The sequence below is a fragment of the Protopterus annectens genome, chromosome 7.part0 (assembly GCF_019279795.1).
Source record: "Protopterus annectens isolate FY-2018-M chromosome 7.part0, PAN1.0, whole genome shotgun sequence".
In the NCBI taxonomy this organism is placed as follows: domain Eukaryota; kingdom Metazoa; phylum Chordata; order Ceratodontiformes; family Protopteridae; genus Protopterus; species Protopterus annectens.
In genome coordinates this window covers 514,393,294-514,418,179 of record NC_056739.1, presented here as the reverse complement: position 1 = coordinate 514,418,179, position 24,886 = coordinate 514,393,294, and the positions used below count along the sequence as shown (strand labels likewise).

The following is a 24,886-nucleotide window of genomic DNA, read 5'->3' as shown; positions in this document are numbered from 1 at the left end:
GTCGCACTACAGTGGGGACAAGGCCATATACCATTTTTGGTGAAATGTGTTTCGGTGAATTGTGTTTTCGGTGATTTGTGCTTTCGGTGATAAGTGTTCAGTGATAAGAGTTTTGGTGAAATGTGCATTCGGTGAAGTGTCCTAGAGCCATATATATATATATATATATATATATATATATATATATATATATATATATATATATATGTATATTGCAATGGTGTGATTTAAGTGTGCAGGTTTTTTGGAGGACACTGTATGTATATATTTTACATATGCAGTGTAAGCAATTTATTATTCTTTATTTATTTGAATCAGTGGAGATTTCTCAAATTATGTTGTTTTGGGGACATTGTAAATGTTTTGTGCAGGTCTGATTTAAATGTGCAGGACTGTTTAGTGGATATTGTACGCACATATTTTGTGTGGTTCTGGGTTGTTTTGGGGATATTTTATGTATATATATTTTGACTGGGTCTGACTTAAGTGTCGAGGTTGTTTTGGAGATATTGTATGTACATATATTTCATATGCAGTGTAAGAAGTTCAAATTTTATTTTTTGTTTGTTTCTTTGAATCGGGTGGAGCTTTCTTAAATGATGTTGTGGGTAAGGCATATTTATATATTTGGATGACATGAGGGCAGTGTACATAAATGTTCACTGCCTCCCCCCATCTGTATCACTTTGCCACTGTCCTGACCAAAATAGATAGATCTTAATTTTATTTCCATCCCTCCAATAAAAAAGTTATTCCTGTGCTGAGACTGGATGTTATTTTCACAAGAGTGCATAAAATTCATTACATTATATGACAATTTAGAGCTAAAAAATAAACATTTCTTGAGTTTAGCCAAACTATCAGCATCCTGAATGCATCTTGCAAGGTAAACTTTACACTAAATGATACATAACCAAGAGTGAAAAGCATGTTAGTATTTATAGTGGCTAAACAGAATGTGTCAATGACGCTCCGGATTTGTAGGTACTGATCAAGGAAAAGAGTGGCATGTGACCTTGACAGAATTATACATTTCACATGGTAGTGGTGCTGCGGTAACATTGTCACCTCAAAGTAAGACGTTGTCGCATTCGATTCTCAGCTAGAGCGTCTTCTGTGTGGAGGCATGCGTGAATGGGCATGCCTTCGTTGAAGGTTGTGCGTCAGGGCTGGTAAATCGGCAAGTAAAAATCCACTACCAAACATTAGCGGATCGGAGTTCCGCTGTGGCGACCCCTAACCGAGATAAGCCGAAAGACTCAACAACAACAACAACAACTGTCATCAAAGACCTGCAGAGCACCTTGTCTGCCACAAATTCTGCAATAAAACTGTGTGTGGGCTGTGAGACCCCCCCACCACCCCTCCCCCACCTCAGTCACCTGATCAAGGCCACATTTTTTTCTGCCCTATATCACACTATTTGTATTTATGAAAGTGATTAAAGACAAGAGGCCAGATTCATAAAGGTTACCTCAAAGTGTAGACTATTTGTACACTTAGTGTAACTATCTGAGTGAATAAGCAACACAAACATTGTGGTAGGGCTGTTTTTAAATTCAGAAAGTGTAACATTTATGAATGCCACCTCAGAAATCTAAAGAATATAAACACCAGAAATGTCACTGAAATGAGCTGGTAATGTGATCTTTATAAAGAGCAATTTAGACAAAAGCAAAGCATTACAGATCAAATGGGTCTCTTCAGAATATGCACAGAGAACCAACTATGAATCAAAGGGAGTGACAAAGGCATGAAACTTCAGAAGAGTGAAGTATAACACAAGGGAATTTTGTATGGAATCAGAGAAGTAACAGAAAAGCCTAAAAGAGGAGATAAGAAATGGGATGCATTGTGTTACACACTGGAGAGGCAAATTAAGAAGTCTGAAAAAGTATGTGTTTTAAAATGGAATCAAAGCATGTGAAAAGAGAAAAGTAAAGACATTTAGGTAACATGAGATTCAAAATGGAAATGCACATAAACACTAGGTAAATCATCAAGATGGTAAAATACAATTAATTTCAAAAAAGGTAACACAATAGAAGCAACAGAAGACCTTATTTTCATGTGTGTAATACAGGCAGCAAAACAAGAATGCAGTAAAAAAGCAGAGTGCAAATGACTCCTAAATAACACTCAGTTAATGAGAAAATATATGCCTACTGGCTTCCCAAGAGCATTACGTAATGTTTAGGTAGTTGAACAGGGACAGGGAGACTACCTTCGAACATTTTTTTCCAACTTTTAGAAAAACAATATATCAGCAAAACAACTATCTAGAGGAAAAGCTATGGCTGCACTGATATACTAACGAATGTCTACATAGGACCATGCAAGCCCTGGAAGCATTTCCGCAGTCATTCATTAGCCAGTGTGAAGTGTGAATACCATATACAGCTAATGATATGCAGACAAAAGGAGCTGGCATGCCTGCTTTTTCTTTTGAAATGTTACCATTAAATAGAAAATTCACTTTTTTTCTTTTACAAATAACTAAGGAAATCTTAGAGTGGTAAATGTCTATTAATTGCAGTGATATATACTGACAATTACAGCACGGCACCAATATGAAAATGATAATATAAGATTCAGGAACTGCCACATATGCATTCTTGGCTAATACAATGTGTTTCCGTAATATGTGATAATAATATAGTACAGTATACTACAGGAAATAAGCTGCCACAATACTAGTGTGAATGAAGAGGTAGTAACAATACTGTAACGCCATATTGGTAATTCTACTAAACTCACATGCTATATAGTAGGCACAAATTATACTGAATGGAAAAACCCTGTTTTTCCACTAACAGGTACCACTAACAACATAAATGGTAAAAAGGTAAATAAGTAATGTGTGGATATAGCATGCATAAAAAGCTTTTTTCCTTTTAATACATTGCACCTGTCATTTAACATATATTTCTTTTCATTTCTGCTTATATCACCAGCAGAATTTTAAGTTTAGCACTCACTGAATATCTGCTTAAACCCCTGAAAATGACCCATTTCAGGAAACTATTCAGCATGTATACTACTAGGGAAGGGAGAGAAATTCATGCTAATTTCTCAAGAGACTATGGAAAAACAGGAAGAATCAAATGACATGCTCCCATGACTAGGGGGGGTGCTTACTTTTTTATTGGCTATGCTGTCATCTACTAGTGTCTTTCATGCTTGGGACTCTGCAGGAACACATATATGACCTCTCATGGACTGTTTGGGTACACATACCCATCTCCCTTCAGTGCTGGTGACAAGAAGTTGTTAAAAAACAATGCCACCCCACCCAGCAGAAAAGAAGAAATGTCTGCCCCAAATCCAATCCTCCCAAATCTGAAGTAGTGGCAGTGTGTGCGATACTGCTTCTGTTACATGAGAGGTCCAGCTATGGACATGGCTTGTAAAGCTGTACAGTATTACAGGTGTTAAAAGATACTTCCTTGTATATCAAATGTGAATCACACAGGCACTATTGTGCAGGGAATAAAAAGCTGTCTGTCTCCACTACTGAAGAAATGCATACATTTATAGCACTGAGCTGTGTAAACTACAGCTTGAGCAGCAGCTCCAAATATTACCGAATATGTTGCAAAATGGAATTACATTGCTATCATTCAAAGGGAGGCACTCGTACAATGTCTTCAATGAGCGTTACTGTTAATGTAGCCTGGTTTACATGGAAGGTGCTGCTAATGCCTTGGAATCTCACTTAGCTACCGATGCAATTCTTTTGGAATAATAGGGCGTATATGCCAGTTAAAAATTGCTTGAGGGATGTATAAAAGATTTACAGGGCCTCTTCTGAAAATGGGATCTGACCAGTCACACATCTCCAGTCAACAAAGACCAACAAATAAATGTAATTATTCGTCTTCTAACTGATAGCTCTGTATAGCTTTCCTAGAATGCCAGTGACTGCAGTTTCAAGACAGAGTCCACAGAGTTAGTATTGTCTGCACTTTATTGGCTGGTTAATTTACTTGGCCTTTATCTCCATCAGATGTAGATGTTTCTGGAAGCTTCCCATCATTCTGAATCATTCGAACCACATCTGAAAGATCAAGACTTCTAGTAAGTATCTCAAGTAAAAGGTCATCCTTCTGAACACCGTTCATAAACTCTTCAAGAGACAGTTCACCTAGGGTAGAGAAATCCAAAAGTTACACATGAATTACAAGAAATATCCAAAAATATTTGGGCTAATAATGATGAAAGCACTGGTCCTCAACACCCCAGGTTCTGACTGCAGTTATGAAAATCCTATTATACATCAGCAGAACACACTAATATCATGGTATGCTTCCTTATTCCAACAGTGGGTGAAAATGTCCAATTCACAACCCCCTAATGAAAATCTGAGAATCAATTCTGTGAATCCTAGAACTCTGAAAGATTAAGTGTGCAAGTCTTTCAAAATAACACTAAGGTATACAACTCACTGTTACACATTAAAACTGCTATTTGGAAGAGGTGAGCTCTCTCTAGCTACCTGATGTGGGGTTGCACTGCCAGACACCCTTATTACTTACGTATGGTAACTATGAAATCATTGCATCACTGAGAAGAGAGAATCCTCTAAAATACAGTAATTTCAAATTTGACATAGATTTCTTTCATCACATTTAAATGTTTATTGCTCCAAGGAGTGCACTTACAGTCCTCAAACATACAGTAAGACCCCCCCCCCCATACCACATACCCCGTCAATCGCTTTACAAACATTGATAATGACAGCATGACATGTTGCCACAAGGAAAAGGAACTCACTAAAATGAAGACCTGCATTCCTTCTAGATTAACCATTGTACTGCATGCTGCCTGAATAAGTATATTTCAAAAACTAGAACAGTGACAGACTGGGAGATAAAGCTTTTAATCTGAGATAAGCAGGAATTAGTCAACAAAGTGTGAATTAGGAAAGTGGTTGGATTAGACCATTTCTAAGTCTAGGTAGCTAGGAAGTAGCTTTTAGGAGATCAGGAAGCACTCACTAATAATGATGGATGGATTGACGCAATTCTGAGAGAGACAGACTTTTGTAGAAGCGTATTTCAATCTGGTAAACGCTATAACATTCTGAAATATACTTGAAAAGTTTCAAAAAGGAGTATATTATGAAATAGTTCAATGTTTTCATTTTTTAAGCATTTCATCCACATGTTATCACTTCCAGATAATACACAGTCGGAAAGCTGCAAAACCCATACAATGTATTTTGTTAAAAAATACTGGCAATTGCTTTCCACGGTATCTTTTAAAAATCATCACTTTTAATATAGGAGAATCCAGAGCATATGCTTATTCTATGACATCAAGTTGAACAGAGTCTGGCAAAACTGACAACAGTGTTTGTCATATATACATTTAATATATTTTTAATATTTTCTGCTACTAGCCTGAAAGCAGGCATCATATTTTTAAAAAAACTATACTATTTCTAACAGAACACTGCAAACTTAATAATGAGATAAAAATGCATAAAACATGAAAATGTAAATTTGATCTTTTCCACATTATATTTAGGTTTCACTGTGAAGTTAAGTATGGATATTGTAAACTGAAATTTTACTACTGCATTCTGGATATTAGAAATATTATAAGACAAAGTGGTCCCATTTTCAGTTCAGTTTTCTGAGAAATAATTGCTCTGTTGAACCACAACTCTAAAACCAAATCATATCATCACTCATATACTCCTGCGCGCAAACAACTATAAAACAGCAAACACTGAGGCATGTGCCAGTTTTTAATATCACTCCATTTTCTCTTTTGACAATTAGTACAAACATCTGTTGTGATAAAAGCAGCATCTACACTTAACGATCAGCTATCCAAAACTACACGGAGAGCTAAGTTGTGTTCCCTCAATTTCAGGTTACTTCGAACTGTAAAGGTTACAGATGGGTATGACTGTTCAAATGAGTCTTGCATGTCTCAAGTTGGCAGTGACTAAGGATGACTTTATTTTTATTTTATTTTATTGTATTCCATTTTACATTATATGTATTTGTTAACATGTGGTGTGTCAGTCCTTCAACCATTTTCAGCTACAACCCAGGTGAAAAGGTAAAAGGTACAATTACTGACTTGTATATATCAGAGAAAACATTGTGAATGCAAATTTGAATACTTGCATACAATAGTTTTTCCATAGTTTTAATGCAAATGTGAATAACTGAGTAATGTTGAACAATGTATATGCCAACTCTGTTTTGCAGCACATTTCAGATATAACACATTAGAAATAGATGGAGTAATACAAGAGATAAAAATAGAGATTTTCTTTTTGCTACATACATATTTACAATACTATCAAGTCTGGTTCATTTGAGGTAAGCAATGATTCACAAGAGGGAAGATTTGAAGCCATTACTATAATGGGGTTCTACAAGACAATGATACTTGGCCTCTGTGTATGTAACATGAACTTTTATATACCTATTTTAGTCATTTTTTTTTTCTAAAAAGAATTGTAATCTATTATGTGGCATATATCTCATAGGATACTGTTCCAGCTCAACACAAGGACATCTATTTATCTACACACACAACTCTCATTCAGTTACAGACATAGGCAATGATTTACTGTTATTCAGAATGAGATTATGTTTCCCTAAAATTCTTGGAACTCTACCTGTAACTGCTAAATCTAATTTCCAGTCAACACAATGATTTTGTTATAATTTTTAATGCTCAACATGTAATAAATTAAAGCTGATAATAAGAACAGAAAGGTGCATTGAACAAATGAACAGCTGTAAAAGCAGTAAATGAGATCTACAGGTTATGTTGAAAAAATGTTATACTCCAAATTTTAAAATGTTATATTTTAGGAAAGAGAACAGTTTTCTTTGATACAATCTCATGATCACAGTCTTTTTCAGGTATGCTGCAGTGAGATCTGTGTAGCTGAAAAAATCGCATTACTGAATTGTTTCTAAGGAAAAGAGTTATGCATCTGCTACTCCCTTACATTGAGTTCATAAAATGGCCAGGTCACTGAAGAGGAGAATACCTATTTGTGTATGTGCATGTGTGTGCGTGTGCATGTGCGTGTGTGTGTGTGCATGTGCGTGTGTGTGCACGCGCGCGTGTGTGTGTGTGTCTGAGTCTGTGGTTGTGTTTAGAGAAGTAATCACAATGGTAAAATGATCTCAAGCTCATGATGAAGGGTCTACTGGTAGCTTGAGGCACATGTACATATTCATAACAAATTCCCCTTCCCCTTGAGAAATCTAAAAGAATCTATCAAGTACTGACTCTCTTTCTTAAAGGCTACGTGTTAAAGAAGAAGTTATGTACTCACCATAACGTTCCGTCTGTGTTGTCCATTTTCATTCTTCCTCAGCTGATGGGTTTGGATCCGATCCTGTCAGATCCAACTCAGCTATTGCTAAAGCCTGTGGAAAATAGGAACTCTCGAGCTTCTCCCTTACCCATAATGCACTAATCCCAATTACGTCAGATCTTGTTTGCTGTTCCAGCAAAAAGATATGGTCTACTGCTACTCTTGAGCTTTGTAGATATAAGTGACAATTATATTTCTTACATAATTATTTCCTTACCCTACTTCCTTTTTCATCTATTTAATAATACCTTTCTATTTTTCTTCCTTCGTTTGTACTTGAGTGCTCTCCTGATACTATTGTTAGTATCTCTCTATCTACCTTGCTAGTTCTTCATTATCATTGTTGATATTTTTCCCCTTTTTCCTTCTGCCTTCCAAAAAAAAAACTTTCTTTTTCTTCTGTGTAGACAATTTTCCAAACCTTCTAAACGGAAAGTGTGTTCACAAATTGCACCATTCAGATGCTCACACTTTATGCATGTATTGTTTGGGCCCTCTTCACTTGCAAGAAGACTGCTCTGTCATAGTTTTAATTCATGAGCTTTACTGGAAAGAAAAAATAAGCTCATTTTGAAAGGCCTTTTTCCTCCTCTTTTAGAAAAGCTATTTCTGAAGGTAGTTCTTCAAATGTTAAATCAAAGAAATCCTCTTCTCCATGGCCTTCCTCTCCATCTTCTACCTCAGATTCCTCAAGAAAAACATTAGCAAAAGATCTGATCTCAACCCCGGATCATAAGAAGTCAAAACTTTTGGATCTTACTTTAGCTACAGATCCGAAATCCTCAAACGCATGTGATCTGACAGTTTTGGATTTGACTCTTTCCAAACAGCAGAAAGTACTTACTGAATTACTATTTTACCAAACTGGAGAACAGTATTAAAAAACAACAGTGGTACAGTGTTATAGATATGAGATAATACAGCTTCAGAGAAGGGGAGAGCCCTCTTCTTTGTGGTTGTGCAACTTCAGGGTTGTAAAATATGACATGTGAAGGATCTTACACTCCTGCAAAAAATGCTGCTATTTTCTAATTTAGTGAAAAGGCAGTTTGATTACTACATTTCACAGAAATGTGATTCACTAAAAGGCGATATTGCATGTTGCCGCACACCCATTTATTAAGACATAAGAAGGTAGTGTGCAGAACCAATACTGTAAATATAATGTTCCTTACCATCTCCATTCAGATCAATCTTATCAAAGATCATGTTTGTGAAATCCTCAGCTGATGTTGCATCCTTGCTTCCACTGATAGCTCTGATGGCCTGAAACAATAAAAAAAATCTGTTGTACAAAAAACATAAAGTATTTATCAGCTCAGTTAGAAGCACAATATAGGCTTTATTTCTACTCTTTTTTTTTCTTTGCTTCATTAAATCATTCCTAAAATAACTCAGTAAACATAACCAAGAAATAATACAAACTAATGAATATACTGAAAACCATGCTTTATCATGAATATTATTTTTACTTACTGTACCAGAGAGACTGTTTGGCATTAAATGTACTTCAGCATAATGGACAAAATGTAAATTGCTGCTGTGGTCTTGACCAGCACTTGTATTTCTACAAGGGTTATCCTGTGAGATATGAAGACTTGGTGCATGCCTCAAGCAAACACAGCAAATATATGTCAAGTCAGAAGCAGATTATTCTAAACTCTCTGACCACAGTGAGATGGGAATGAAAATGACTTGAGGAATATGAACTTTTAAATTAGCATATAGCACAGGTCAGGAACATTTACCCTGGCAGTCCAATTTTCTAAACAGACAGTTGGTTACTGATGCAGGTGTTAATGTCCTAGCTGCATCAACCATGCCCAAGCATGGAACTTCCATTCAAGCTTCCTTAGTTTCACCACTTGACTTCCTTGGGTGATCAGCACCTTGCAGCCCGGGATAGCAGACATCATCTGTTGACTTAGCAGGCATGTTCCAAACTATATAATATGATCACTACATTTTCTGTGCATCTGTGGGGTCCACTAATAACTTACACATTACAGAAGAGTGAAATGATTGGCAGATAACATCTGTTTAAAGTCAAATAATTCATTAAGATCAGCAGTATAAAAATATCCCAGTTAGACATACTATTGGACTAGGACAACAGAAAGGGAGCTATTTTACTCTAACTATGTTACATGAATCAAAAGAAATAAAAGAGCTAACTGACAAACAAAAGATAAAACCAGTATGAGTAAAGGTAAGAAATAATAATGAAAAGCTCCATCACGTGACTAGGGCTTACATACCACTTGCGGGAGTGGTGTATACATCTTAGCAGCAGAGGCCTATGCATCATACATAGGAAGGGATGTCTAGAACACAAGATATGGGAACAGTGGTAGACAGAATATGTGTTTCAGTAATCATGATCATCAGTCATTCCAAGCAGCATGCTGCTGTGACAGCGATCAACAATGAAAATGCTGCTAAGCATCAAGCCTATTTTTCTCAAAGAGAAGAACTTTTTAAAAGCTCACAAGACTGTAATTTTCTGTATCTTAAGCATTGAATAAAACATCTAGGAGTTGAAGGAAGAGTGTTATGTTATGGTACCCCACTCCCCAAGACAATGAGAGTTAATGTTTATGTGATTCAACATGACTGTTAATAACAAAAAGGAAATTATACAGAGTATGCATCCGAATACTATAGGATAATCATTTAGACACGCATGAATGTAGGAAAAGTGGGTAAAATGAATAAATGAAAAAAGCCATAAGTGCTATAAAAAGGTAGCCATTTGGCAATAAATTCCTGTGGTCATACTGACAAAAATCAAACTAACAAGAATCCAACTAATAGCCACACCAGAAATGTGGTTTCTGAGGAAGTCCCACTTGGAGACGAAAGCACTAAACTGTTTGTAATAAATGTGTTGAGTTTTATCTGGACTTTAGCTGTTTCTTCCACATTTCTGTTGTGATTATTAGTTGAATTCCTGTGGTCACCAGAGTCAATATTTCATATTTTGCTTCTCCTATAATGTCCTATCTCTTTTAGTTTATAAGAAAAAAAAACATATCTGGCTCCCCGTTTAAGCACTGAGGGCTCTATAAACAGAAAAAAAAAACTAGCAAATCTGAGATGCACATAAGAGATTGGTGCCACAGTCATAGAAATGAGAATGCCAAGAAAAGGCTGCCACACAGCACTATATCACTCCTCAGGGCCAGCTTTAGTTCAAGTGAAACCCAAGGCAAAGGACTTTTTTGTACCCCCTGATGTCCACCAGTTACCACCTGCACCATTACCATTCAGTGTCTCCCCTATGTTTATTCCCATTGTGGACTCCCCACACGATACATACAGGTTACTTTTTTTGAGTTCCTATGGGGCCTGGATGCCACTAGGTCCCAGAATCCATGCATGTCTTGATGCCCTGAATTGCAATTTGGAGCTTTATTGCAATGTTTTGATCCACTAATGGCCTAAATGAAAATCACAAGAAAGGAAAGAAATAAGGACCATACTGTCAGCAGTCTATAACAAACCATAACAATCACAGAATCATATAACTGATCTTTTGCTTTTACCCACATACCTTCCCACCAAACCAGTAGCCATTTCTGGTAATCATCTATGGTGTGTGATCACTAGGAAGCACCAGAAATAATGGCCACAGTAATGCACATCACTTGCTGCTACAGCATCCCAAACACAATTGCTAAAGGAAAACATGAATGAAATCCTGCTACAGGTGCCATATACTGTTACAAATCAACTGTCCATAACATCTGGCTGCCTACTAGGACAAAAATAATAATAATCCTGCAGCAATCCACTACTGTTTCCTGAACTTAGAAAGGATTCTATATGCTGTGTATGCTTTGCAGTTGCATCTGTGAAAATTGGTCACATTTTGATGTCAGGAGTATGTATACTGACTATTTAGACCTTTTCTAATTCTGTACTATGTTCTAAGGTGAAAAATGCAAATAAATGTACACATTGCTAATGAATTCATAAATGTACTTACCTTGATGATATTTAATAATTCTCCCCTGTCAATGCATCCATTTCCATCAACATCATACAGCTTAAAGTACCATCTCAGCTTCTGCTCCACTTTCCCTTTCAAGACCAGACTCAGTGCTGCCACATACTCCATGAAGTCAATATAGCCATCCTGAAACAAAAGATGGACAGCAGATTGAAGTACACCCCACTACTGTCACAAAAGAAAATGCAACTAGTGCTGGTTAAGGCCTTGATGGTAAGTCTGGCACAATTAACTGAAATAATACATTCTTTGTGTGTAGGTCATAGAACTGTCTTTCAGATGTTAGGTATACTGATAGACAGATAATCCTATATGTGATGCCTATGACATTGTCAGTGAATGTAACTCCAAATGACTACCTGAAGGTCTGAGAAATTAATACTACATCAGTCTGCTACCAAAGTAAAACCAGTGCTGCACTTAGGAAGCAACCAGTATTGGTGAATGTTCATAGTGAATGCTAGGCTAACTGCCCTAAAGGGACATTTTAAGCCTAGTCAATAACCTGAGGTCAGAATTAAACCCTTTATCTTGAGCCTAAGAGGTGAACACCTTAACCATTATTCTAAATTGAGACATTGCACAAGAATGGCTCCTTACAGCAAGTAGTGGTTCCTTTTCTGGTTTCAGCTGTAGCCTCCACAGTGACAAGAGTATGCACCCCATTATCACAAGAGCATGCACTGCTATTGTCACTATAGCATGCACCTCATTGCTGCTGAAAAACAAGTACTTTTGTTTCTACATAAATAGGATTTTCTTATTCTACTAAGTAAAATAAACATTAGGTCAAATGCCATAGGATATTGCAGGATGGAGGAAGAGGATGTTGCAGATACCACCAACCTGTGCTGGATGCAGGTAAATCCAAGTTCTCCTATGTTGGACTATAGTATTCAGCATTAGTGGGATAGTGTCAAGGATATGGTGTCTTTGAGCTGTATGGCACAGTGTTAAGCGCTATATTCATGCATCACTATAAAATATGCATTGAAGATTTTTATTCATAACAACTACATTATGCCATGGTTCGCAAAGTAGAATCTTTAGTTGCAGGCAGATTCCAAATAGTCTGAGACAAAACAGTTTCTTACCAATGTGTATTTGTATACATGCATACACATACTCAGAAAAACATTTCAGTGTGTGTACGTTTGTCTCTGACAATCTATGTGCCTGTGTCTGTGAGTCTATGTACATGCATGCACACATATGTTCACAGACATACACACACATGCAAATGTACACATATATCTGTTTGTGTATGCTTATGTATATATATGTATATATGTGTGCATATATATATATATATATATATATATATATATATATATATATATATATATATACAGAGAGGAGAGAGGGGGAGACAGACAGATATAGATGTATAAAAAACAAAGCAAAAAAGAAGATAAAAAGGTCATACTTGCCTCATGTACACAGATAACCCTCTCCTCCTACCACACAACACTACAACTCTCTCCACCCAAGATTGTGCTAGACAGTCAAGAGGAGAAGGTTAACACCCGCACTACACCTCAAGCAACACATTGCCCTTCTAAACCCACACCACCAACACCCTCACATAGCAACACTAAACCCTCATATGCAGAGGCCCTTAACAGTAACCTGCCCAAGCAACAAGGACCTCTGAAGCTAAAACGCAAACAAAGACCAATCACAACCAAAGTGTCACATAGATCACAACACCAGTGTGCCACCCAACAACAGCCCCTAAGGGTAGACAACATACCCAACACTTTAGTCATAGGTGACTCTATAGTCAGGCACACCAATGTCCCACTCATCAGGCTGAACAAGTAGAAAATTACAGTCAGCTGCCTGTCAGGTGCCAGGATCTGCTACATAACACATGCACTCAAGTCACTCCACAACAAGTACAAATATGACTCTGTCATTGTCCATGTTGGAGTGAATAACTTGAGATGTACCTCCCTGAACTACATGAAAACAGACATGGAAGAGCTTTCGGATCATGTGGCCCAGGCAGGTATGACCCTAGCCCCTGAGTAGCATCCTGCCTTTCCCCAGAATGATACCACAGTATAAGGACAAAATGATTGACTTCAACAACTGGCTAAGCTTCTGGTGTCATTCAAAGGGGATCCAATATCTGTTTGCCTGGAACGACATGATCAACAGACCACAATGCTTTGCCAGAGATGGTCTGCACCTGTCACCCCTGGGATTCAGGTTACTGGCTAAGGCTCTTGCCACCCCTATAGTGCCTTTTTTAGGCAAAGTTCAAAGGACAAAACCACCACCGTAACAGGTACAAGCATGCAAAATCTGAAGGTAATGCTACTCAATCCTAGAAGTCTAAACATCAAACTGCACTCTCTCGATGCACTCCTAAAAATGGAGAACATCACTCTCTGTTCAGTAAATGAGACCTGGTTCAAGGCTCCAGAGAGCACCCCTGCAATACCACACTACAACTCTTACCACATTTTTTGGCCACCAAACCAGGACCGAAACGCTAAAGGTGGAGGAGTATTCATATTCACACCACCAGAATTGTTGCCCAACACAATGCGTCTGAAATTCTCCAGGTGCAACTAACACTAGGTAAGATTGCAATCCAAATTGTAGCTTGCTACAGATCCACCACCATGCCCCAAGATTCTCACTACACCTTTCTAAACATGCTGGAAATATTAAGATACAACCAAACACCCTAATACTGGGCGATTTCAACCACCCTGTCATTAACTGGGAAAAATACTCATGTACCAACACCTTTGCCCAACGGTTCTTGGAATTCATAAATTCCAATGTCCTGGATCAGCTAATCCATAGTCCCACCAGGGCTCCTATATCCTACCCCTGGTCATTATCAACATGGGAAATTGATGCTCCACACCTATGGTCACCCTCTCATTGGTCAGGTCTGATCATAAGCTAATCACCCTTGACATCCACATCCCTCCCCCACTCCCCAGTAAGGAAACCGCCTTAAAAAAAATACTCCAAAGCCAACTTCATACTACTTAAGTCAGAAGTGACAAACTTCATGACACTCATGCAGACAGGAACTGAAAGTTCGACTGCTGAATCAAACACTAAGGCACTGTACAAGCACATCCACTCATGCATGAATCATGCCATCCCAAATAAAACCAAGATGCTTTCCTCCAAAAAAAGGAAGCCAATTTGGTAGTCCTCTGCCATAAACAAACTTTACAACAAAAGGAAAAAACTTTTGCAGAAAAGACGAAAATCCCAGAATGCAAAAAACACCCTTACCAGCCTCAGTAAGAAGCTGAGATCCTTCATAAAATCCTCCAAAGCTAGTTACAAAAATAAAATTGCCAAAGATTCCAAAGACAACCAAAAGGCATTCTATAGCTATGTCAAGAATCTAAATGGCAATGCTCAGATCTGCTCTGAGCTGCATTATAATGGCATTAAATATAATGATCCCAAGGATATTGCCAATATCCTGGCAGATCGATTCAGTGTCAACCTCACCCCCCTTTCACCCCCTAAAAGGACCATCTCAATACAGAAAGCTTGCCAAATTCTCGTAATAATGGCCACACAGGTAAAAATTGCACTCTCCAAAGCTAAGAATACAGCACCCATGGGACCAGACAACATCCCAGGCTGTGTACTACATGAACTACAAAATGAATTGGCACCTCACCAAGTGTCATGTCATAGCCTCACCTCAGGCTTCATGTACACTGAGTGGCGCACAGCTACAGTTATCCCACTCCACAAGGGGGGATCCATCTTGGATCCTGGGAACTACCACCCCATCAGTCTGATGAGCCTGATCTGCAAGGCCATGGAACATATTATCATGGAACTTATAAACAAAGACATTGGCAACCTTCAAACACTGGACCCCACCCAATTTGGGTTTGTAAAAGGATGATCTTGTCTCCTGAACCTGACTGACTTCTTCAAATTTGTCTCCAGAGCTGTGGACGAGGGTAAGGCGGTCCACACAGCCTATCTGGACCTTGCCAAGGCCTTCAACACCATTCCCCACTCTGGAATCATAGATAAACTTACTAAGCTGGGCATTAATCCCTACGTCACCCGATGGGTTGCCAACTGGCTTACTGATAGAACCCACACTGTAAAAGTAGCCAATTTAAATCCAGCTCCAGACAAGTGACAAGTGGAGTACCTCAGGGTTCAGTCCTGGGACCATTCTTGTTTGGCATCTACTTCTCTGAAGTACAAGCCAACACTAAGGGACTCTGGATAACAAAGTTTGCAGTTGACTGCAAACTGGGAGCGATTACTGAATCCCAAAATGATATGGATATTCTACAAAAGGGCCTTACAGAAACAGATGCTTGGTGCCAGAGCCATGGGCTCAAGCTCAATGCCAAGAAATGTATAGTTATGAACAGTAAAAAAACAAAGCAGGAGGTAGCAGCCACGGCTATGTAGAATAACAGCTTTATTAGTAAAAGAGGTGAGTGCTTTTGTGGCACCAGCAACTTCATCAGACAATCAAAACACAGCATTTATACCAAGCTTATCATTGCCATCAACTACCCAATTAATCCTTAAAACCATATACCTAGTATAAAAAAGTTTTATGCTGTGTTTTACTGTTCTTTGAATGTCTAAATGTTGTGTTTTACTGTTCTTTGATTGTCTGATGAAGTGGCTGGTTCCACAAAAGTGCTCACCTCTTTTACTAATAAAGCTGTTATTCTACATAGCCGTGGCTGCTACCTCCCACTTTGTTTTTTTATTGTTCATTTCATTGTTGTTGGAGGTAACTCTTTCTAGCACCGTTTGTTTTTTACTGCAAATGTATAGTTATCCCCTTTGGGAAAAACCATGTACCATGAATTACTACATAAGTGGCAGTACACTAAACACCGAAAGTGTGATAAGAGACTTAGGGACACAGGTGGGCAGTGGTCTCACCTTCAATAACCACATCGCCACAACAGTCATAAAATCACTCTATGTGGCACACCTCATCACTAAGGGCTTTTCATCCTGAAAAAAGGAGGTCATTGTCCCACTGTATCATCCCTCATTAGACTCATTATAGAATACAACGCCCCGTTTGGTATGTACCTCTCAAGACATCTGCAACAACTGGAAAGGTCGCAGAAATACCTCACTAAAAGCCCAGAGCTGTCGGACATGCTACACTTAAAGAAATCCCAATCCCTCAGAGCCACACACTCCGGGGATCTAAACCTTGTTATCACAATGAACAAAACATGCTGGAGGGATAGGTGCCTGACCCAGAGACTCCCCAGACTCTGGAATAGACTGCCCATACATGTCAAGCAGTGCGCCTCTTTGGTCCTCTTCAAAAGGAACCTTGACGATTGGATGGGAGATAGGAAATTTACCCCAGGGATCACGTCAGTCATCCTCCTAGACAGGGGTCCAGGGAAGTAAATATTGTGGGAAAAAATAGCCAGGGAATTGTTATGGCTAGGCTTGTATAGGCCCTAGGGCCACTAGCCTAGTACCAACCTATGAACCTATAGAGGCAAAGCATTTACTAAAACCTGCAAGAAAGATTGACCCAAGCTACAGTCTTCACTTTGTAAAATTGACTCAGGCTAGAATCATCACTTTGTAAAACCCATGGATAATATGCAAATGGCTCCTTAAGAACATACAGTGTTTCAGTTACATGGCTTCTGAATGTCCAAGACGTTTTACTTTCTACTTTTTCAGTCTTTATGGGTACATTCAGGCCAATAAATAGTGGGGTTTGGCTTTATTGGCATGAAGGTACCCATAGCAGTGTCAGTGGCACAACAGGTAGCACACTTGCCTTTGGTGGAGAAAGCTGTGGGTTCTAGTCTCTCACCAGGTAAATGGATTGCTGACACTGCAGGGCACCATAAGAGTGGGGATCATACTCATGAGTTAATCACTGTTAGGATGTATAGTTAAATTAACACACACTGTTTGACTTGGTAATAACACGTATCAAAAAGAAAATTACTTGATACCCTGGCTAAACTTTCCCTTGTAGTGAAAAATACCACCTTGGCTTTCCTCAGAAAAGAGGCCACTAGTGCAGTGGAACTAACCCAATTAAAGGATAAATAAATGCTTAAAAAGTAAAAAGCAATGGGCTTTCAGAAGCTATGTAGCTGACAGACTGTGTGTCCTTAGGGGGTCACTTGCATATATCCCATGGGCAGCCACTAGACAAGGTTTAAGGTAACACAAAGTGAAGTCTGCAGATTGAGTGGGTCTTTCTTGAAGTTTTTGAAAATAAATATACATTTACATGCAAGAAATAGATGTAGATATAGATGCAAAGGCACTGCAGTGTACAGTTTAGCCCATATAAAGAACAAGCATTACAAATTTAATAAGAAATTTACCCTGTAGCACTTTTGGTTAAAAAAATTAAAAATACAGATGTAGACATGTTCCTGAAAAGAGCAACAATATGTAGCTTATAGAACATGATCATAGCTCATAAGAACAGATGAGGACAGTAAGGAGGCAGAGTCTGCTTGTATAGAAGACCCACTGGTCATGTTAATAATTATGATCTTCTAGGTCATCATATTTCCAGTTTGTTCCTTTGACAGTACATAATATCCTATATCTCCTATTGTAGCTTTTATTTTGTGTCTTCAAAATGTCTCTATCTGGTCGTGGATTTCAGAGGACAAATGTCTGTTTTCAGAGTTTCAGAAGTGTCCCCCCCTGACTTTACGTTATGGGCCCACACATATTTTCTCCCACTCAGCTTTAACAGCCTTGTCTCATGTATGCTACTTCTGCTTTTGGTACCTCATAGTCAAACCCTAAAACAGTGAGCAATGGAATGGAGATCCTGCAGCAACAATGAGGTGCATGCTCTGGTAACAATGAGGTCTATGCTCTGGTAACAATGAGGTGCATACTCTGGTGACAATGAGGTACATGGTCTGGTAACAGTGATGTGCATGCTCTGGTAACAATGAGGTGAATGTTCTGGTGACAATGAGCTGCATGCTCTGGTGGCAATGGAGGGCATGCTCTGGTATCAATAAGTTGCATGCTCAGGTAACAAAGAGTTGCATGCTCTGGTGACAATGGAGTGCATGCTCAGGTAACAATGATGTGTGTGGGCTGGTGACAATGGAGTACATGCTCTGTTGACAATGAGGTGCATGGTCTGGTGACAATGGAGTGGATGCTCTGGTAACAATGAGGTGTGTGGGCTAGTGACAATGGAGCATATGCTCTGTTGACAATGAGGTGCATGCTCTGGGGACAATGGAGTGCATGCTCTGGTAACAATGAGGTGTGTCAGCTAGTGACAATGGAATATATGCTCTGTTGACAATGAGGTGCATGCTCTGTCACTGTGTGGTCTACAGCTGAAACCAGAAAAGGAACCTCATAAATCATTTTCCAGATACACTCCTGTCCTATGAATGAGGAAGTAGTTGCATTGTTTCCTTATGGCCTTTAAGGATGTAGTGGCACCTTAACACTAGATCATATGCAATTATGCATTTTACTAACACCAACCATGTTTCTGCATGGTCAATGAGGCAGAAGTGTGGGCAGGGTCAACAAAAAAATAAAATTTGTTGCAGAAATCGGGTCTATATTACATGATCGAAGCTTTAGTTAGTCGAGTAACTCAAGCTCAATCACTAAATGTAGAAAATGCAAAACCACGAATGGCAGTTTCCATGCAGGGAAACAATTTGTTTGGCCGTTATGCGGACTTTGCCCTTTCTACAATGTGGAGTGATCTCGGAGTCGGTATATTTAGTTAGGGGGGTCTGGGGGGCATAGCCCCCCACATCAGGGGGTTTGGGGGGGTGAAGCCCCCACTTAATTTTTGTTTAATGTTTTTGCTTTTTTTGTTGGGGCTACGGCATTGTTTCCCTGCGTGGAAACTGTCGTTTGCGGTTTTGCTTTTTCGATATTTAGTGATCTAGCTTTGGTTACTTGACTATCTAAAGCTTTGATCATGTAACATAGATGCCAGAAATCTTAGATGACTGTTTTTACTTATGTCATGCCATATACCTATCTTATGCAGATCAATCTCTGATTAGCAAAGGTTAGGTCACATAAATTAACTAACAGATAAATATTTGGGTCAGAAGGATAATATGTAGGTACAGCAAGCAATGCATGGACATGTGTTAAAGCAGTGAAGCCAGTTTAAGATAACTTATGCCATTTACATATCAAAAATACACACACACACACACACACACACACACACACACACACACACACACACACACACACACACACACACACACATAACAGCAATAACTTTAGTACATTTTTAAGAAAACTGTATATCCCTTTTATTATTTTTTAAATAAATGTATGCTGGTTTGCAGATATTCATCAAATATACTTTGTTATTTCTATATGTTTTAAGATAACATGTTTTAAAATATATATTAGTTTGAGAAGGGTTTATAAGCCAGAAAGCAGTTTTTTCCAATCTCTGTTATGTATTATAATGTGTATTAATTTAATTATGTCTCACATAGATCGGCAAAGTGCACTACATTTCATCTTTACATAAACACTACATAATATATCTGTATCAGTATGTGCATCTACGGATAAACATATAAACTGTGAAGTGTATAAATTGAAAACGGCTCATTGAGATAGCTTTATCCTATTTTCTAACACTGTAGAGGGCCTAAATATAGAATCATAAACAATAAAATACAAACTGAACAAGCTGTACACTGACAGAAGAGTTTTCTTTATATGTTTATATGTTATATGAGACAATGCAGACCCCCCAAGTAATATAATGCCCATTAGTATCATATCATGCTCTGTTATTCTAGAAAAAGATACTAATAACACCTCCAAAAGGTAACATCTTACCTTATTCATGTCAAACACAGAAAACATTTGTTCTACATATGCTGTTGATGCAGGACTCAGATTTTTGAGACCAAAGAACTGTTTAAATTCATGAAGAGTTAATTGTCCAGAAGGGCATTCAGTCATGAACTTTTTGTACCACTGATGAATTTCTGTAGTACTCAGGTCCTCTACAGCTTTTCCGTCCATGTTACCCATTGTAATAACAATTGTGACTCAAATCACTAAGCCTCTCAAAGTCCTTAATTTTCTAGATAAAATCTCAAACTTTCTGAAAGTTTCACAGTACAAGCAGCATTAGATGATGTTACATGAGACTGCAAGAGCAGATGGCAGCAGTTAAAGCCTAAATATTCTGCTTAGAATCAGAGAGCAGAAAGCCAATATCAGAAAGTGCTATTTTGTCAGATTGAAGTCCATTGGTGTTAATTTACTTACTCAAAGGGTTTCAGACCTTAATCTAATCCTTTCATGGATAATGAACAGCAGGGAAATGAGAATATTCCGGCATCAAGATACAGAATATTTCAGCAGAGCAACAGCAATAGTATGGCAATGGAACTGCTGTACTGAAGATTACACTTAAATGAGGGCATTACTGCTAGGATTATTCTGAAATAAGATTAGATTGTGATCCAAGTCCCTCCTTCTTTTAACAGGATGAAGAAGAGAGATTATCAGGCAAGTACTGCAGCATGTAGCACAACAAGTAATGAATTTGCGAAGTGGAAAAGCACCATCAAGCCTTTAACTTTGTTTTGGGGAGTAAATAGTTCATTTTTGATTCAGTTGTTCAAACAAACCAGTCTGGGAGATACTACAACACTATATTTCTATGTTTCCAACTTGGGCAAATGAGCTTAAAAAATGTAACTGCTGCAGACAGTGACCTAACTTTTGACATAAATATGTCCATTGTAGTAATAAAGTCCTATATTGCACAGATTATAAACAAAGGGATTGTGTCTAGATCTAGAGATGTCACTGTCCCCCCTCATTAGGCCACACATTGAGTATAATGCACCCTTTGGCATGTATCTGCCCAGACACATGCAACATCTGGAATTCCCAGAGAGATGCCTTACTAAAAGACTGCTTCCTGTACTACTAATGGACAGATGCAGCACCTAAATGCTTTAACCCATGCATGGGTCCCCTCAAATTATCTATGGTATGATCCCAGTTATTCTCATTAGGCTTGATATGCAATTATCAACCATGGGATGGGTAATGCCAATCTAAAACCAAATGGGATAGGTTATTTTGAGCACAAAAAGGGAAACTGGCTAGGCTTAAAATGGTCCACAAGAGCAGCCAGCCTAGTACTTACCTATGAGCCTATGAACCTATGCTGTTTATCTAATGTGCAACACACTCTGCCCATTATTCAGCAACAGAAAAGTAAAGTTTGCCTACTTATTCCATACTTAGAAGAACTGTATAAGATCTTTACTCACTCTGTTCCCATGTGAAGTAAAATGGTTCTGAATCAGCTTATATACTAGACAGGGTACATATCAGTTCGTCGAAACTTCAGCAGTTTGAACACCATATGTTCGAACTGTGAAGTTTGAAAACTGATTATTGTGAAGCCACGGAACACCAAATTCTTTCCCAGGGAAAGAATTCAGTTGGCCATTTCTGCGGCTTCACAATTTTCAGCACTGTGGTGGAAAGTTACGGGTCTGGTTCAGGTAAGTGTGCGATTTTGCGGACGTTAGGGTTAGGGTGCGGGTTAGGTGAGATAGGGTTAGGGCGCGGGTGAGGTGGGTGTGCGATAGTGACAGACTTTAAGGTTAGGGTGGGATAAGTGAGTTAAGGTTAAAGCGCAGGTCAGGTGGGTGTGCAATAGTGACAAACTTTAGGGTTAGGGTGGGATTGGTGAGTTAGGGTTACGGTGCAGGTCAGGTGATTGTGCGATAGTGACAGACCTTAGGGTTAGGGTTTGGGTTAAGGTAAGTGTATAGATAGTAGTGTATGTACAGTTAAGTGTAAGGTAGATGTAGGATTTTAAGTGTGTGTGTGTGTGTGTGTGTGTGTGTGTGTGTGTGTGTGTGTGTGTGTGTGTGTGTGTGGATTGCTGTTTTTTTTGGTGTGCTTGTGTTGTGTGTGTGTTTCTTGGAACAGCAATTTTTTTTCCCTGGGAAAAAAAAATCGCTGTTCTAAACCTTCAATGGTTTTACAATTCAAGGTTAGAAGTTCGAACATATGGTGTCTGAACTTCTGCCATTTCGAAGTGATATAGACCCACTAGACCTGTTTTACTAGGCAAGCTGTCCCCACAAGTTGACTGTAGCTGCATTTATGAGAAGACAGTCTCCATATATGATTCAGTTTCTGAAATTCAGGGAGGGTCTTTTACCGACTCTAGGACATACTGAATCAGACATTTATCACATGGTATAAACTGCTTTGAAGATACAACTAAATTTGTAGAAAAGACCAAATTCCCTTCTAGTCATATTTTGTATCTGAATTGAGCATGTTAAGGATATTTAGCCTGTTTTCTTACTTTCTACCATATCATACACCATCAGATCTGATGAAGTCAGTGCTCATTTAATGTTACTTTTGAATAAAGGATCATATTAAAGGATAGTTCTTGTTTATCTAAAATTACTGATTTTAATGGTTTTATTTAAATACTGAGGTTAACTTTGCTTATACACTATACATATATATGGGTCCCCTTCAGATTGTCAAAACCCCACATAATCAAATACCATACTGTTGTGACAACAATATCAAAAACCCATTTCAGTGAACCACTGCAGCAACAAAGATTTTCACAGGGTAAGTAACCTGTTGCCCAACAAGGTGAACTTTGCCCTTTTCCCAACTGTAGTCCGATCTTGGAGTTAGTATATTTAGCTGGGGGGTTGTGGGTGGTGCAGCCCCCGACAAGGGTGGGTTAGGGATGGTGTGGTTTAAGTTTTGTTACTTTTTGTATGAGTAGTTACTTACCCTGGGAAGATCTTCATTGCTGCAGTGGTCACTGAAATGGGTTTTTGATACTGTCATCTCGACAATGTGGTCTTCCATTATGTGGGATTTCGACGATCTGAAGTAGACCCATATATGTATATATATATATATATATATATATATATATATATATATATATAGCACAATAGAGAATATAGACAATAATATACATGTTTAGTTTAATGTCATATAATACACAAAATAAAAGTATTCATCTGACTATGGTTACTTCATAACACAAATAATCTAATGAAGGGCTGAAAGTCAGACACTAGTACAGAAATTCTTGAAAAAGGGATGCTGTGGGAAAACAGTAATGAAAAAACTGGGAAAAATTAGAGAGGGGGAACTTCCCACTATAAAACATATAGGAAGCCGAATATTTGAAAATCAAGGCAGAGAACAGAAACGAATTATGCTGTAGCAATGGTCATTAATAATTTGTTAAACTGGCCAGTACTTAAGAAATTTGAAAAAGAAAGTGAAGAATTTGTGGAGGGTTCCTAGTACCTTAAATAAGGTGAGAGAATACTTGTTCATATAGAAAAGAGAATGGAACCTCAAGGAAATCTTTCAATCAAGGATCCATAACCTGCTACCAAAAGTTTACCTAAAGGAAGGCACAAATGTCAAACCTGTAACAAGTGCTGATTTAAGAAACAGTGTTACTCATGAAGACTGTGGACATTTCCGTCAACAAGTGATGTGAGAGTTTGGCACATGAAGGAGGTGATGTTATGTTATGGGAATTCAACTGGTAAAGAACTTAAAGAAATGGAGAAGGAGGACAACCAGTGCTGGTGTTATAAAGAACAGACACGTTCCTTGGTTATTCTGTTAGCAAAGTCTAGATTATCAGCATAGAGGGCTTGATATATGAATAATATTTTGTGTAATAATGCATAAAGTTGACTAAAGGAATTGAAGAAATTAAGAAGTTTGAGCATTATAGTTTATCAGTCAAAGGAAACTCCAAGACAGCACAAACAGAGCAATGTTCTGAAACGTCTGAGGCTAAACAAAATAAGCAGAGTGTATCAGTAAATTTGGAAGTTCCTTTACAAAACACAAAGCAGACTCTTTATAATGAAATTAAGAATATCAGTAAGCAACTGGCAGACTTCATAATGGTACCCGACATGAAAGAGAGATGAAATAGACTATGAATTCTCATGCAGATACAACGGATAAGCTGAAGGGACAGAACTGGGAACTGGGAATTTCAGCACAACATGTAAATTCTATGGGATCAAGAGACCTTTAGGCACAAATAAGTTGGCAAGAAACATACAGCATGATGAAAAACATATTCATGTAATTGGAGTTGCAGAGAAGGAAGGAAGGAAGGAAGGTTTGGATTGTATTGCCTATTTTCAGGATAAATTGGAAGATTGGACTGGTTATCATGCAATGAAGAGTCAAATGAAAGGGCTCATATACTTTACAGGAAAACTCAGGGGGGAGACATTGAGGAGGCAGCCATGACACATGTTTGTGAGATTTTAAAACATATTAGCTGAATAACCAAGTGTTGTCTTTGTTATGGTAGCTGTGGAAGAGTTGCAAGGTGGGAGAAACATGAATTGTCTTTGGTCATGACATTTTGTTAATTAGATGGAAGCAATGTATGCAGTTTGCTATGGCCATGCAGACTAAGGTAAATTAAGTTTCATTTCTTGTGCACTATTGTAGCT

General features: G+C 38.2%; 1 protein-coding gene across 1 annotated transcript; it reads right to left on the bottom strand.

Moving 5' to 3' along the window:
* Nucleotides 1-1,242: 1,242 nt before the first annotated feature.
* GUCA1A (guanylate cyclase activator 1A) lies at nt 1,243-20,405 on the bottom strand. Its single transcript, XM_044076085.1, has 4 exons — nt 20,208-20,405; nt 11,343-11,492; nt 8,530-8,620; nt 1,243-4,144 (listed from the first exon to the last, which is right to left on the bottom strand). The coding sequence occupies exons 1-4, from the start codon at nt 20,403-20,405 to the stop codon at nt 3,978-3,980; spliced, it is 606 nt and encodes a 201-aa protein (XP_043932020.1). The 3' UTR covers nt 1,243-3,977.
* Nucleotides 20,406-24,886: the final 4,481 nt, after the last annotated feature.

Bases quoted from the DNA above. Each gene is read 5' to 3' on its own strand.
- GUCA1A (XM_044076085.1), bottom strand. From the start codon at position 20,405: ATGGGTAACATGGACGGAAAAGCTGTAGAGGACCTGAGTACTACAGAA. The intron at 11,493-20,207 runs GTAAGATGTTAC...CTTTTGTTTCAG, and splicing joins CTGTGTTTGACATGAATAAG to GATGGCTATATTGACTTCAT. The intron at 8,621-11,342 runs GTAAGTACATTT...TTATTGTTTCAG, and splicing joins AATTATTAAATATCATCAAG to GCCATCAGAGCTATCAGTGG.